General features: G+C 40.3%; 1 protein-coding gene across 1 annotated transcript in view; it reads right to left on the bottom strand.

Moving 5' to 3' along the window:
* Positions 1-15,198, bottom strand: part of trdn (triadin) — a 209,007-nt gene that overhangs the window by 153,582 nt on the left and 40,227 nt on the right. The window contains exons 3-4 of the mRNA XM_080193433.1: positions 14,280-14,333; positions 3,265-3,318 (exon numbers count right to left, since the gene is read on the bottom strand). Coding sequence (XP_080049559.1) covers positions 3,265-3,318; positions 14,280-14,333 — 108 coding nt within the window. The remainder of the gene's footprint in view (positions 1-3,264; positions 3,319-14,279; positions 14,334-15,198) is intronic.

Raw genomic sequence — 15,198 nt, 5'->3', positions numbered from 1 at the left:
TATTTACAATATTGTTTGTATATATAATAATTGTCAGGGGAATCTCTTTGAGCTAGTTTACCTGATGCAATGGTAGAAATTAAAAAGCCTCAGGTATTAAATGGTACTTACAGGTATGAACACTGTTTCAATTAGTTTAGCCATGCATTTTGAGGAAAGCTATTTATTTCTAAACACAACTTGTCTGCTTGAAAAATCCTGCAATTTCTCTCACTGGCATAAAAAATGAAAATGTTCTTAAAATGTCATAAAAATTATCAGTAGGAAAAAGAAGATAGTAGTATTTTAGAATCACAGACAAGTCCCCATCATGGTTGATGACAGATTCTCTTAATCTGGACACATTTTTCTGACAGTGATCTCGCTCCATTTACAAAAATATTTCTGTGGCTCTTTGTTCAAATAGATGCAAGCATGACATAAATTTTTATTTCTTGAATGGGGTAGAGTTTTTAATCTATTAATCCCTCAGCAATACACATGGGCTTTGAAAAAAAAACAGCTCATTTGAGTTGGGACAATTAATGGAACTTGGCCACCATGGTTCTGACTGTGGAATGTCTCGACTGACATCCTCAAGGACATTGCAGAAAAAAAATTAAGGACTAAGCCTAGAAGAACTCGCAAGATAATGCAATTTGTGAGTGGTGTTTAAAAAGTCAAAACAAAATTAAAGACACAATGATTTTCATGGAGTCAAGAAAATTCCATAGAAAGGAAAATAATGACAGCTAGGACCCAATTCCAGAGTTCCCAATCCCATCCCTGGAGTTTCTGATTACTGGGAACGCCTTTTAATGGTGCACAATGGTTTGGGTCGTGAGCCTGCACCCTACACTCCCCACCTCGGGGCTCCATCGCAGATATAGGCATGTTTTAGTCCTTTACACTTTCCATAGAGTCAGGCAAGTTTTTCAAAGGACAGTAGTTCACAGTACCTCAGCAGCATTGTGAACCAAAGTCTGCATAAAGGTACTTTTTGAAAGATAAGTTCAAAAGATCTTCCTCATTCTCTATGCCAAGGTATGCATCATACCCACCTATTATGGCCCCTCATGCCCCATACCAAGTTATGCACCCCACTTACCCCCATGTGCCCCCATGCCTCAAATTCCAAGCTATGGCAGCACCACATCCCTTCAGCTACCATACACTGTATAGAACCATTGGGCAGGATATTCCAGCTGCACTTGCCCCAAGACAAGAAAATCCCACTTGAGGCCAACAGACCTTTGTATGGTCCGCCAAATTTCTTGTCCCACCCACTATGAATCCCATGGTGAGTGGGATGGGAAAATTCCACCCATTGAACCATAGAGTGATAATATGATGTAAAATAAGATTTTAAAATGTCATTCAATGATAAATTTCCACTTTCTTAAAGAAAACTTCCTATTTTCTCAAAAAATGTTTTTCTATAGCCCAATAAAATGTCAATCATCCAGACCCTTTCATTATCAATAGAAAATACTACAAGCACTTGAAACCTCTTAAGCTTATGAAAATGAGTGCAATTATGTAAATAAGTGCAATTGATAGTATAGATTAGAGTGCTAGAACTGTCAATCCAGCAATGTTTTCCCTGGCATTTTGCTGTTTCAGTACGCTATTGGATGTCTGGGCTCTCAGCCAAGAATACATAATGAGGCTTGGCTGAGATGCCAGAAATACATTTGCATGTGGAAACATCTGAGCCTCAGGAAAAACATTTCTTGATTGATAGCTCTGGTTCTCTGATCCCTTCTGTCAATTGTATAATGTTTGTTTACATAGGTAGAGGTTTAAATTATCTGCAGTTTTAGCAATTGATACTCTAAAGGGTCTCCCATTACCTACTTCATGGATGAAAATCCAATCAGTAAAGTTGATTTGCATGTTCAGCACATGATCATTAACATCTTAAGTGGATCACCTTCACAGTTTGAAACCATTTACATGTTAATTCCATTGAAATCAGTGCAATGGCAATGAGGCAAGTTTTTTAGCGAGTGAGTGATTTGTTTTATCAAGTGGTTAAAATAAAAACCCATCCCTACGTGCTTTGAATATGTGGTATTCACAATAGAATAGACCCAGAAGAATCTGTGGTAGGATTAAGACTGTTAATGTCCTCAAGGATATTTCTGAATGACTATTTCCTTGATTTAGAGGCGATTTTGACTCCACACTTTCCATCTCTGGGAATAGTGGCGCATTCTCAAAATCCAAAATGTGTGATTCATGCCAGTGAGTTTCGGTGTTTTGATCTTCCGTGTCTGTCACTGGTGGAGTGGAGTGAAACACGCTGCAGGAACCTGGGAAGCTCATTTTAATACATTAGCATGTCAATACATTAGCACGCTCTCAGGAATTCCCCCGTTCACCAGATATTCAGTAGTCTGGCAACTGCACTTGGCACTGCTCCTTGGCATAGGATCACACTGCCAGGTTGGCAGTGGGTGGCAGCTCTGACCGTGCTTTGGGGGAGAGGGTGGATGATTGGGGAGGAAGAGGGGAGAGAAATGTCAACTTCATTCGGGGATAGAGAGGGGTGTCCTTGTGACTCCCGCTTTGGGCTGGGGGAGAGGTTTATTCCTGTTATGATTGGGATGCCCTTCATAGATAGTATTCCGATCTCAGCTCAGTCGGGTTTTGCAGGCATGTTAAGGCCCGCTTCCCTGTGTGAAACACGCCCCCTCGATTTTTAAAAGCAGAGTGTCGTCAGATCTGAAGAGAAAACTGGAGTGTGTCTCTAGAGAAACACACCAATTTTCTTGCCAGAATCAACTCTGCCATTTTTTGGTAAGATTCCCCCCATACTGTGTGAAGCCTGTACACGTTTTTGCCATCCAGCAAAGGTATTGCAAATGCAAAAGCAGCAAAGCATATCCATGCATCCCACTCAATTGGAAAACATTCAAAAAATCAATAGCATGACTGTTAGTTTCTAAATATATCAATGGATGTTAGGAAGAAAGGAGATAATCCTATATCTTTTCGATCAGTCAGTGAGAATGTACAATCCGTCATTAGAAAACTTTATTCCTTCAAGGTTAAACTATGAACAGCATAAATTTATATAATCCATTTTCAGTCCACTGCAAATATACTTCCCTTCAAGGAATACAAATATTGATTACACTTTTTGGTTAATGGTATGCCACAATTCTTTGTAAACGTGTCACTTACAATTTGTCACTTTGATTTGGGTCATAAGTCTAAGTGCTAAGAGTTCCTTGAAGGCAATGCCAAGATTTTAATGAACAACATGAAATGAGTCCTTGCCTCCAGGGCTCTTTGCTTCCTTTAGTACTTTGCTGACATCAACTTGGTGCTTTCCTGTTAGGACAAATGCATTAAAAAGGGGAGAATGAAGAGTTAACACAGACATGCACTGTCAGAAAAGTCAAGATTGTTCAGACTGTTCAATGCCATACTTGATGTCTCAGTGACTGCTAGCAAAAAATCGCAAATAAATAGCCACACAAAAAAAAACACTTTAGACAAAACACTGAGTCCAGGAAAGATAACACTGAGCGTTTAAAATTCAGTTCCACTCAGTCAATAATGGAAGCCTCATTGTATTATGCATTAGGTTAATTGTAGGGCATGTTAATAACTAAGGCACAATGCCTCTTTTTTAAAAAAGTAATAGATATATTAATACTGCAGATATCCTGTTCTCACGTTTAGAAAGTAAGTAAAATTCTATCTAATTAAACAGATAAAAACATTTAATGTTGAATTTTGGCATACATTTTGTTGATTGTATCTTTTAAAATAACAAAATATCAGTTAATATATACTGTTCATGCCTTTTACATTAAACAGAGGACAATTATAAAAATATTTAGAAAATTATTAATTTGTTTTATGATGTTGCAGACGACAATCTAAAGCATTTAAAAAATCTTGACTACTCCAAACGTTTGGTAAGCAGCTAAAAGTATATGTCATATGCCTTCTTTATGCATTGCTTTGGTCTTTCTCAAAAGTACTATTAATGTGTAAAATGAATCTCTAAACAGTGGAAACAAAGTTCAGATAGTCAGCTACTAACTTAGCCTCTATTGGCACCTACCTAAGAATATAAATAAGTTAAATATATTTGAGACTATGCTTCAACCTTATCTTGGAAGTGGGAAGGGAATGGGGTTGGGTTGGCATGGGGAGGGGAATATTGTGGCTGGGTTCAGTTCTTGCTGAATTTACTGGCAGGACCTGATTGTCATTTTCTCTGTCATAATTTTCTGGCCACCCAGATTGATAGTCTGTCTTCTTCAACAAGAAATGACAGCCAGAAAACAGAGGCAGCCAGAGGGGAGATTGGAGGCATCGGTCATGGAAAGAATAAGGTCCATGACAAAAATGGAGGTCGGAGACAAGAGAAGAAACCAGAAGGATTGGTGGGAGGTAAATCTCAAAAGTGGGGGCAGATCAGAAGGATTGTGGGGGTTGCATTTGCTGATCAGGAGTGGTTGGTAAAGTAGGTGAACTTGATCTAGATGGTAAGTGGAAAGGCACTTACCTCCTGGATTCTGCAGTCCACGTTTCCTTTTATCTGCTTGGTTTCAAGAGGCTCAGGAAACCCAACCAACCAGAATTAATTTTAAAATAAGTGCAAACCTTCATGCATCACTGTCCGAAGTGCAAACATGAGCAGGTAAATGCAAATATTATACTTGCTTTTCTATAAAGAGATGCCTATACATTCTACATTTTCATACTAAAATTAACAAATACTTTATGTACTGCATGCAATTTAAGATTATCATTATTCATCTCAAGGGAAGTGTAAGCACACTGTCTGCATCTTTTGATGAGTGTTTGGAAATGCCTCTTCCAGATACATTCTGGAATTGTCAATTTTTATCAAACCATTCCATAAAAAGATTGCCAACTCCACATTTGGAATAATTTACAGTCCAGCATTTATATTAGTGAATGATTCATTAGCTGCTCAAGAAGTATAAGTGCACATTATTTGACTAATTTGATTTTTGTGTTTTTGGACTTTGGCGTCTGCAAATTGGCTGCCAAATATGATCTTGAGAAATAAAAGCAGAAAAGTGAAATTGCAGAATATGACATGATACATGTGCATTCCCTTACTTTTCTTAGAAAATAAAAAAAATTACAAAGATAACTAGATGTTTTTATGTGAATTTGTTTTTCTAATCTTTATAGAAACATTGAGATGAATTTGATGCTCCCACCCCATCATGCGTTTTCTTGGGGAAGCATGTAAGCCTAGTGCCATCCCACCTACCCTCAAACTGTTCAACTGTTCTCTGTAGTATGGTGGATGGGCAAGGTGCCCAATAGCCCACCCAATCAAGGGGCAACTAAAGGCCTGATTCTGCCTCTGCTGCTATAATATGACTGACAGTAGATGACGGTGAGGGCGTGCAGGTCATTTTTCACCAACTCTATTGAAGCCCCCTCCCTTTCTGGGGTTCCTTGTGCACATTGGGTATCCCTCCCCAAGATGGTAGTCCTCCTTTGTGCTTCCTCCACTGGCCACCAAAACCTGATCTCCAACTGCCTCCTAGGATGGCTGATTCCCCCTGCTCAAAAATCCCAGTCTTATGAGTCTGGGATTCACGTTGTCTTTGTGTGTCTGCTTGCAGTCCCAACAACATCCACTACTGAGTTCTGACGCTGTTGGAACTGCAAAACCTGCCAGTCAATCAGATTGTCCAGCTGCTCCCAAAGTAACATATCCCTTCCACTGAGAAGTGGAGGTCCCACACTGAGTTTGTTAAGGCCACCCTCAGGACATTATTACTTTGAAGTGTGTAGGTTCGTGACTGACATTTTTAACATGGTTGAGCAATATATTCTCGGGCCTGTAAAAAATCATTCTATTTTGTTATGTTTGGTGTAGTTATTGACTAATTTGCTCCAATGAAAACATAAGAACGTAAGAACTAGGAGCAGAAGTAGACCATCTGGCCCCTCGAACTTGCTCTGCTGTTCAATAAGATCATAGTTGATCTTTTCGTGGATTCAGGTCCACTTACCCGCCGCTCACCATAACCCTTAATTCCTTTACTGTTCAAAAATTTATCTATCCTTGCCTTAAAAAGATACATAATGGCGTCCAAACTGCAATGTTAAAGCACCAGGTACTTTAGCGAAAAAATAGCATAAATTTAAAAGTATTAATCTCAGCAGACTTTGGGGTCTGCAAATTGGTTGCTAAATATGAAACATTGTCGGTTAGATGGGCTTTAGATTGGTTTCACAGGTCAGCGCAACATCGAAAGCCAAAGAGCCTATACTGCGCTGTAATGTTCTATGTTCTAGATGATCTTGAGAAATAAAAGCAGGAGTAGATCATCTGGTCCCTCACTGCACTAGAAAATGGTTTTGGACAATGGGGAATATCAACCTTTGATATCTTTAGACAAGGTGTTGCAGAACTTAATCAACTTCCTCATTATAGAACTCATGTTATATTGGTTGCTTAGAATTGGTTTAATTCATTGTCAACAAAAACATTCATCATTAGATGTGATAATACTAATTTTCAATGTAAAACCACAAACAGTTTAATTCCCATTTTTCTAATGGTTATCCTAACTGTTTGTTGAACAACTGTAGCTGATCCAAGAAATTGAAAAAAATATTGTAATTCGTGCATGGACTTTACATGACTAGCACTGACGACATTATAAAGCTTGGTATATTAGTTAATCTTTCATTTTCTCATAATCAGTTCACTGAGCTCAATGTATCACGTTGTAAAGTGGTGTCTGGCAACACCAGTCGTTAAAGCACATCAGTACTTGAGGGGTTAGTGACAGTAAAAAGATACATAACACTGACAGGACACATCACTTTCAAAGTCAAAGGTTCAGTTTTAAATCAATTTAAGTGGTTCAATTTGTGCATTGTATTTCAAGGAGAAGCTGAGCAGATATTTAATTTATGTTCAGCGCTTTGTATTTCACATTCTTTAATATGTTGGCATATTTTATCAGGGAAATATAGGTAGCAAATTCTAGTTGGATGTGCCATGATGCAACCTAGTGTTTACTTGCATCACTGGAATTTTCATTTCAACAGGCATGTTATTTTACAACTTCAGATTTGTTTCACTTAATCCCCATCTGTTTAACTGGAATTGACATTTTTCGTAAGTGGGGAAGTATTAACCTCAGTGGACTTTGCGGTCTGCAAATTGGCTACCAAGTATGATCTTAAGAAATAAAAGCAGCAGTGGATCACCTGGTCCCTTACTACACTAAAATCTGGTTTTGAACAATACAGAATATCAACCTTTGATATCTTAGTTGAAGACAAGGTGTTGCAGAACTTAAATAAGCAGAAGAAACATTTGCAGGTCTCTTGAACATATCAGAACATATCATAGATGGATTTAACTAAATGAACATTAAGTTTGAATATAGTAATCGATTGAACATTCACAGCCCTCTGGATTAAAGAATTTCAAAGATTCATTGCTCTCTAATTAAATAAATTTCTCCTCATCTTGGTCCAAAATGGCTGACCCATTATCCTGAAACCATGATCCCTAGTCCTAGTCTCTCCAGTCAGCAGCAATATTTTCTCAGAACCTATACTTCCTTCCCTTTATGTAAGTAGAACAAACTGTACACAGTACTCCGGGTGTGGCCTCACCAAGGCCATTTACAATTTCAGTGACAGTAAGAAGTCTCACAACACCAGGTTAAAGTCCAACAGTTTATTATTACCACGAGCTTTCGGAGCATTGCCTCTTCATCAGATGAGTGAAGAGTTTGGTTCACAAACAGGGCATATAGAGACACAAACTCAATTAAATACAATGATTGAAATGCAAGTCTTAACAGGTAATCAAGTCTTTACAGGTGCAGACAATGTGAGTGGAGAGAACATAAGAACATAAGAAATAGGAGCAGGAGTAGGCCATCTAGCCCTATGAGCCTGCCCCGCCATTCAATAAGATCATGGCTGATCTGTCGTGGCTCAGTTCCACATTCCCGCCCTCTCCCCATAACCCTTAATCCCCTCTCTTATCAAAAACCCATCAACCCGCTTCTTAAAAATATTTAGCGAGGCAGCCTCCACCACTTCAACGGGCAGAGAATTCCAGAGATTCACCACCCTTTGAGTGAAGAAGTTCCTCCTCAACTCTGTTCTAAACCGCCCCCCCTTTATCTTGAGGCTGTGCCCCCTAGTCCTACTATCCTTTCTGAGCGGGAAGAGTCTCTCCACCTCTATCCTATCCATCCCAGAGACGTGTTCATGTCACACTACCTGTAACCCCCACAACTTGCCTGGATTTGTAAAATCTCACTAACTGTCCTGGCTGGAGACAATTCATACCTCTTTAACCTGTGCTTATCCCTCTCCCCATTCACGTTGTCTGCACCTGCAAAGACTTGATTATCTGTTAAGACTTGCATTCCAACCATTATCTTCTAATTGAGTTTGTGTCTATATATGCCCTGTTTGTGAACTGAACTCTTCACTCACCTGATGAAGGAGCAACACTCCAAAAGCTTGTACTACCAAATAAATCTGTTGGACTTTAACCTGGTGTTGTGAGACTACTTACTGTGCCTACCCCTGTCCAACGCCAGCAACTCCACATCAATTTCAGTGAGACATTTTTGTTCAAATATCCAATTGAAACACAATTGGTTTCTAATTGCCTGCTGTACATAGAATCATAGAAACTCTACAGTGCAGAAGGAGACCATTCAGCCTGTCAAGTCTGTACCAAATCTCAGAAGAACATCTTACTCAGGTCTACTCATGAATTTTACCATAGCTAATCAGTTGAGACTATATATCTCAATGCGGGGCAATTTAGCATGACCAATCCACCTAACCTAAATATTACTGCACTGTGGAAGGAAACTGGAGAACCCAGATGAAACCCATGCAGACAGGAGGAGAATATGCAAACTCCACAAAGACCTAAGCTGAAATCAAATTCAGGTCCCTGGTGAAGCAGTGGTGCTAACTGTGTCCCTGTGTATGTTCATTTTATATTATTTGTGTGCAAGGCTCTTAAATTCCTCAGAATACCAATATTTACTAGTCTTTCATCTTTTAAAAATTATTCTGCTTTTCCTTTCTTATCACTGAAGAGGAAAATTCCACACTTCCCCACATTATATTCCACCTGTCATCATCTTGCCCAATCATTTATCGGTTCATATCTCTTTGCAACCTTCTTGCCTTCTCTTCAGGGCTTACTTTCATATCTCACCTTCTATTGTCAGAAAACTTAGATATATTACAATCATCTAAATGATCAACAGAGATTACAAATTGTTGGGCCCAAACACTGATCCTTACAGCACTCCACCAGTTACTGCCTGCCATCCCTAAATTAACCAGTTTATTCTCACTGACTTTTTCTCTTTTTCAACCAATCCTCTTCCAATCCTATGAGCACTAATTTTGTGTAACAATCTCTTCTTTAGCACCTTGTCAAATGCCTTCTGAAAATATAAATATACTGCATCCACTGGTCCCTCTACTTATCTACCTGCTAGTTGATTATTCAAAAAAACTCCAAAAGATTTGACAAACATGAGGCAGAATTTCACAGTCCTGATAGGCAGGTACAAAAAGTAATTTCAAAAAGGTAAATAGAATGCTGGCTTTTATATCTCCAGCACCTGACTACAAAGCGTTAGAAATCATGCTTCAGCTATATAAAGCCCTGATTAAATCAGACCTTGCATACTGTGTGGAGTTCTGAGCATCACATCTTAGGAGGGTATATTGGTTTTGGTGAAAATGCAGCGTAGATTGACTGGAATAATACCTAGACATCAAGGGTTAAAGAGTTAAACAACGAATATTTAACACAGATAATCATCTCAGAAATTCTTCTACCTTTTCCCCACTATTCCTCAAAGGGTAAAAAAAAGGATTGGTGTGAAGATACTCTAACAACAACAGTACCTACACCATGAGCTTTTATTTTCCACAATAACCTTTGATATGGCACCTTATCAAATGCCTTCTGGAAATCTAAATATAGTACATCCACTGGTTATCCTTTATTTACAATACATGTGACTCATAGAAACATAGAAGATAGGGGCAAGAGGAGATCATTCCGCCCTTCAAGCCTGCTCTGTCACTCATTAAAATCATGGCTGATCATCCACTCAATAGTCTAATCCTGCTTTCTCTGCATAACCTTTGATCCCATTCGTCCTAAGTGCTATACCTAACTGCCTCTTGAATACATTCAATAATTTGACATCAACTACTCACTGTGGTAATAAATTCCACAGGTTCACCACTCTAGGTGAAAAAATGTCTCCTCACCTCCATCTTAAATGTTCTTCTTGTATTCTCAGACTCTTTCAAAGAACTCCACTAAATTGGTTAAACATGATTTCCCTTACAAAACATATGATAAACTTGTAGGATTAACTTGAATATTTGATACAAGATTGGTTGTTGATTGTAAATTTGAGATTGAAAGATTTCTGTTTACTAAAGATATTAAGAGATCTGGGGCAAAGACGGGTGGTTGAAGCTATGTCACAGAGCAGCTAAGGGTTCACTGAATGATGGTACAGCCTAGAGAGGCTAAATGATTGACTTCTATTCCTAAGAACATAAGAAATAGGAGCAGGAGTAGGCCATCTAGCCCTTCAAGCCTGCCCCGCCATTCAATAAGATCATGGCTGATCTGAAGTGGCTCAGTTCCACTTCCCCGCTTTCTCCCCATAACCCTTAATTCCCTTGCCTACCAAAAACCTATCCACCCGTGTCTTAAATATATTTAGCGAGGTAGCCTCTACCACATCAACAGGCAGAGAATTCCAGAGATTCACCACCCTTTGAGTGAAGAAGTTCCTCCTCAACTCCGTTCTATACTGCGCACCCCCCCACTTATCTTGAGGCTGTGCCCTCTAGTCCTGCTGTCCTTTCTGAGCGGGAAGAATCTCTCTACATCTACCCTATCCATCCCCTTCATTATCTTATATGTCTCTATAAGATCCCCCCTCATCCTTCTAAATTCCAACGAGTACAAACCCAGTCTATTCAACCTCTCTTCATAGTTCAACCCCCTCATCTCTGGTGTCAGCCTAGTGAACCTCCTCTGCACTCCCTCCAAGGCCAATATATCCTTGCGCAAGTGCGGTGACCAAAACTGCACACAGTACTCCAGCTGCGGCCTCACCAGTGCCCTGTACAGTTGCAGCAAGACCTCCCTGCTTTTATATTCAATCCCCCTCGCTATAAAGGTCAGCATCCCATTTGCCTTCCTGATCACCTGCTGCACCTGCAGGCTGGGTTTTTGCGACTCATGCACAAGGACCCCCAGGTCCCTCTGCACCGTAGCATGCTGCAGCTTTTCACCCTTTAAATAGTAGTCCCTCCTACTATTATTTCTGCCAAAGTGGATAACCTCACACTTGCTAACATTCTACTCCATCTGCCAGGTCCTCGCCCACTCGCTTAGCCTATCTAGATCCCTCTGCAGACTTTCCACACCCTCCGCACAATTTGCTTTTCCACTTACCTTTGTGTCATCAGCAAATTTCGACACCCTACAGTCAGCCCCCTCCTCCAGGTCATCTATATAAATGGTAAATAGCTGAGGCCCCAGCACCGATCCCTGGGGCACTCCACTAGTCACCAACCGCCAATCCGAATAGCACCCATTGATACCAACTCTCTGCCTCCTATTAGACAACCAATCCTCTTTCCACGCTAACACCTTACCCCCAACTCCATGCCCCCTAACCTTCTAAGCTTTTGTGCATTAACAGAAAACAAAACTATCAAAATGTTTTTTGCCCTAGGCACGTTGCTTTTATAGTTATGGAAACACTGTAGTTAGTTAATAGCTCAGTGATTTCACTAGTCTTTCATTTTCCAAAGATTTTTCAATTTTTCTGATGTTACTTTACCTTTGACTTTGTACACAGCAACACCAACCAAAAATAATTGTACATCGATACATCATAGTCACCAGCACAGTCTGAAATGTTTGAAAATGAAGCAACAGTAATTTGAAAGGCACCTTAGCTCATATTTAAAATGGTCTCCAAAGTATGGAAATGTTATTGATATAGACCTTTATTCAGCCATTCAGATATTTATTTATTTTTATCCAGAGATAAAGGGGGCGATTCTCCACAAAAAAACTAAGTGTCTTTTCAGCAGGAGTTTCAAAATGAATCCCCCACACACTAAGAACTGCAGCGTGCAGTAAATCATGTTAAAAATCAGGGTGCAGTGCCCATTCCCACTGGAGAGGCCAGCAGCACAGTGCTGAGCGTGCCACTACACATGCACCGATCTGTTAGTGCTGAGATCGGCTCATCCGCAGTGGCCCGTCTGCCAGCATCCCGCTCCATGGCCAGCTCGATGGGTGGCCAGCCCTGCAACCCTGCATTGTTGGCAGTGTGACCTCCTCAGCTCGATCACTGGCCAGCCTGTGACCCCCACATCATTGGCTGTGTGACCCCCTCCCATGGCTTGATCACTGGCCAGCCCTGTTTCCCTGCATTGGTGGCCATGCGACTCCCCCGCCATGACTCAATCACTGGCCCGCACGGTGACTCACATGTTGTCGGCCCTCCCACCCTCCCATGGCCCCGATCACTGGCCCCCAAAACATGCCTAGATCAGCTTCAATCACTCTCTCACCCCCCACTCCCCCCCCACCCAGCCAGCATCGATATCCACCCCCCACCACCACCTTCCCCACAGCCCCAATCCTCTTGGACATTGACACATTGCCCCTTTGGCAGAACCAAGGGCCCAGGCTGCACTGCCAAGGTGACAATGCCCAGGGGGAACCCCCCCAACTAGCGCCTGACCTTTTGGGGACTTCAATTGCCCCTCCCCCTCTTCACTCCAGTGTGGTCGGGCTGCCAGTTCTCTGCAAGTAGGGAGCTATACTAAACTCCACTGGAGTGAACCCCTCCTGGCAGGGAGGCGGGAGATGCTAGCGGACACAGAGATTTCAGTCCCAGGCCCGGTTATGGGATTTAAATTATATATAAATAGGAATTGCCATAATTTCTTCAGCTCCACAACATATATTGGCGCAGAACAGACGGCGCCAGAAATCCTGTTGCTGGAGACATGTGGAGGCCGGGACACCCAGTGGGGAACCCACCAAAAAGCCTCTGTTTGAGTCTTCTGGCCCACAACGCTGATGGGAGGATCGCCCCCAGAATCTTAGGAACTGGTAATGTTTTAAAGATTCATTTATTACATTCACTTTTGCACATATATAACATGAGATCTGCCTTTGTCATCATCATATTAACAAACTGATATTTAATAGACCTGTACTGTAATGGTTATTCAATATGTTATTAGGTTTTATTTAAATGTTTGAGGTATTAGCACTGTCTACTCTATTGTGTTCTTAAAGTAAAGTTTATTTATTTGTTAGTCACGTCGTCTTATATTAACACTGCAATGAAGGTAATGTGAAAATCCCCTCATCGTCACTCTCCAGCACTGAGAATACACTGAGGGAGAATTTGGCATGGCCAATTCACTTAATCTGCACATCTTTGGACTGTGGGAGGAAACCAGAGCACCTGGAAGAAACCCATGCTGACATGGGGAGAATATGCAAACTCCACACAGGCAATGACCCAAGCCGGGAATCAAACCCAGGTCCCTGGCACTGTGAGGCAGTAGTGCTAACTACTGTGTCACCATGCTGCCCAATGACATGGAGGAAAATGATTAACACTGAATCTCAAAAATTGCCTTCAATGAAATGTTCAAGGAGTGATCCTTCTGCAATATATTTCTAATGCTAGAATCCTATTTGTGTGATTGTATCTAACACCTCATACAGTAGCTGGAGTGACACAATTCAATTAAATGTTTGGTTATATTTTGCACTCTCCTTTTATTTCTTTCAATATAATTAACAGAAGGAATGAAGCTTATTTTAATCTTCTACAAAAAATCTTGACAGGTTCAGAAATTATCACTGTTATCCAAAGGCATTTATTGAATATATGTTCTCCATTTTTCTTAAATAAGAGGCATGCTATAGCTTTGTCAAGTCATACATGTGAACCATTTGACTATAAGCATTCTGCAAACATATTGGAAATCATTCAGCATGTTGTTGGCAGTTTACAAGTTAATTATTTATAGCTCATTTCCATAATCGGAGAGGAAGATCAGTTTGATTATTTTTGGACAGACCAGTAATGTTGGATTGGGGTCAATTTACTAAATAATAGTTGGAACTAGATGTATTTTCAAACATTCCAGAAATTAAAGCAATCCAAGCAGTTTCAACGCCACTGCTGCATGCAATATGTCTTTACCAGGTGGCAAACAGGGCTCATCACAGTACAGAGAATAGGCGGGGTCTATGTCAGCTTTAGAAACCAGGGCGACAACGAGATGAAGTGAAGCATGATCGATTGAGAAAGGAGGAAAAAGCATTAAAAGTAATGAGAACGCAGGAATGACTCACCATTGTTGGAATTCAGAAAAAATAGTTCATCATTTGAATAAAAGATGACAATACACATTAGGAAATTGCTGCATTGCAAAGCATTTTCGGACTTAAACAGATTGTAAATTATGACCACAGTGTTTAAACATTAGCCCTGCAGTAACTCTTTCATAACGTTCTCAACTTCTATTTTTTAAAGAAATTTCACAATTTGTATGTTAGGTTGCATAATGGGGCAAAGTTATCACCCGTCCGGCTTTGAACTAGCCAGTCAAAGTTTTAAGTAGATTGCCTAGACGTGTACAAAAGGTACACACGTGAGGTACGTTCCAATTTCACATTTGCGAAGTAGAGTGTCGATTATTAAATGCACAAATCAGAAAATTACATTTTGGCTCTTGATGACTGAGAGAACCTATTCTCTCTTGGCAAAAAAACACAGACGTGTTACTTTTTATGTCTGATGTGTAAGTGGCAACAAAGCAGATATCCGCAACCTTGTCCGAAGCGTAACCCATACCCACTTGCTAACATATTTTCTGACTTTTAAACTGGTGGAAAAGTGTCAATCCAAGATTTTGCAAGAAGGGGGAAAGGAGTATATGTCCTATTGATAACAATAGGCAAACAAACATTAAAATGAAGTGTACAATGTATAAAAAGTCTCGGTTGTCCTGATTTCTCACCATTCTCTTGTTAGACAATGAAATAAGTTCACAGAGATGTGCTTGACAAGTGAATTGTGTATCATGGTAAGGCACACATGGGATTTGGAGACTTTGCAG

Source organism: Carcharhinus amblyrhynchos, chromosome 7, assembly GCF_965287045.1.
Source record: "Carcharhinus amblyrhynchos chromosome 7, sCarAmb.v2.hapA, whole genome shotgun sequence".
NCBI classification, from domain to species: domain Eukaryota; kingdom Metazoa; phylum Chordata; class Chondrichthyes; order Carcharhiniformes; family Carcharhinidae; genus Carcharhinus; species Carcharhinus amblyrhynchos.
This window is presented reverse-complemented; position numbering and strand designations above follow the sequence as displayed.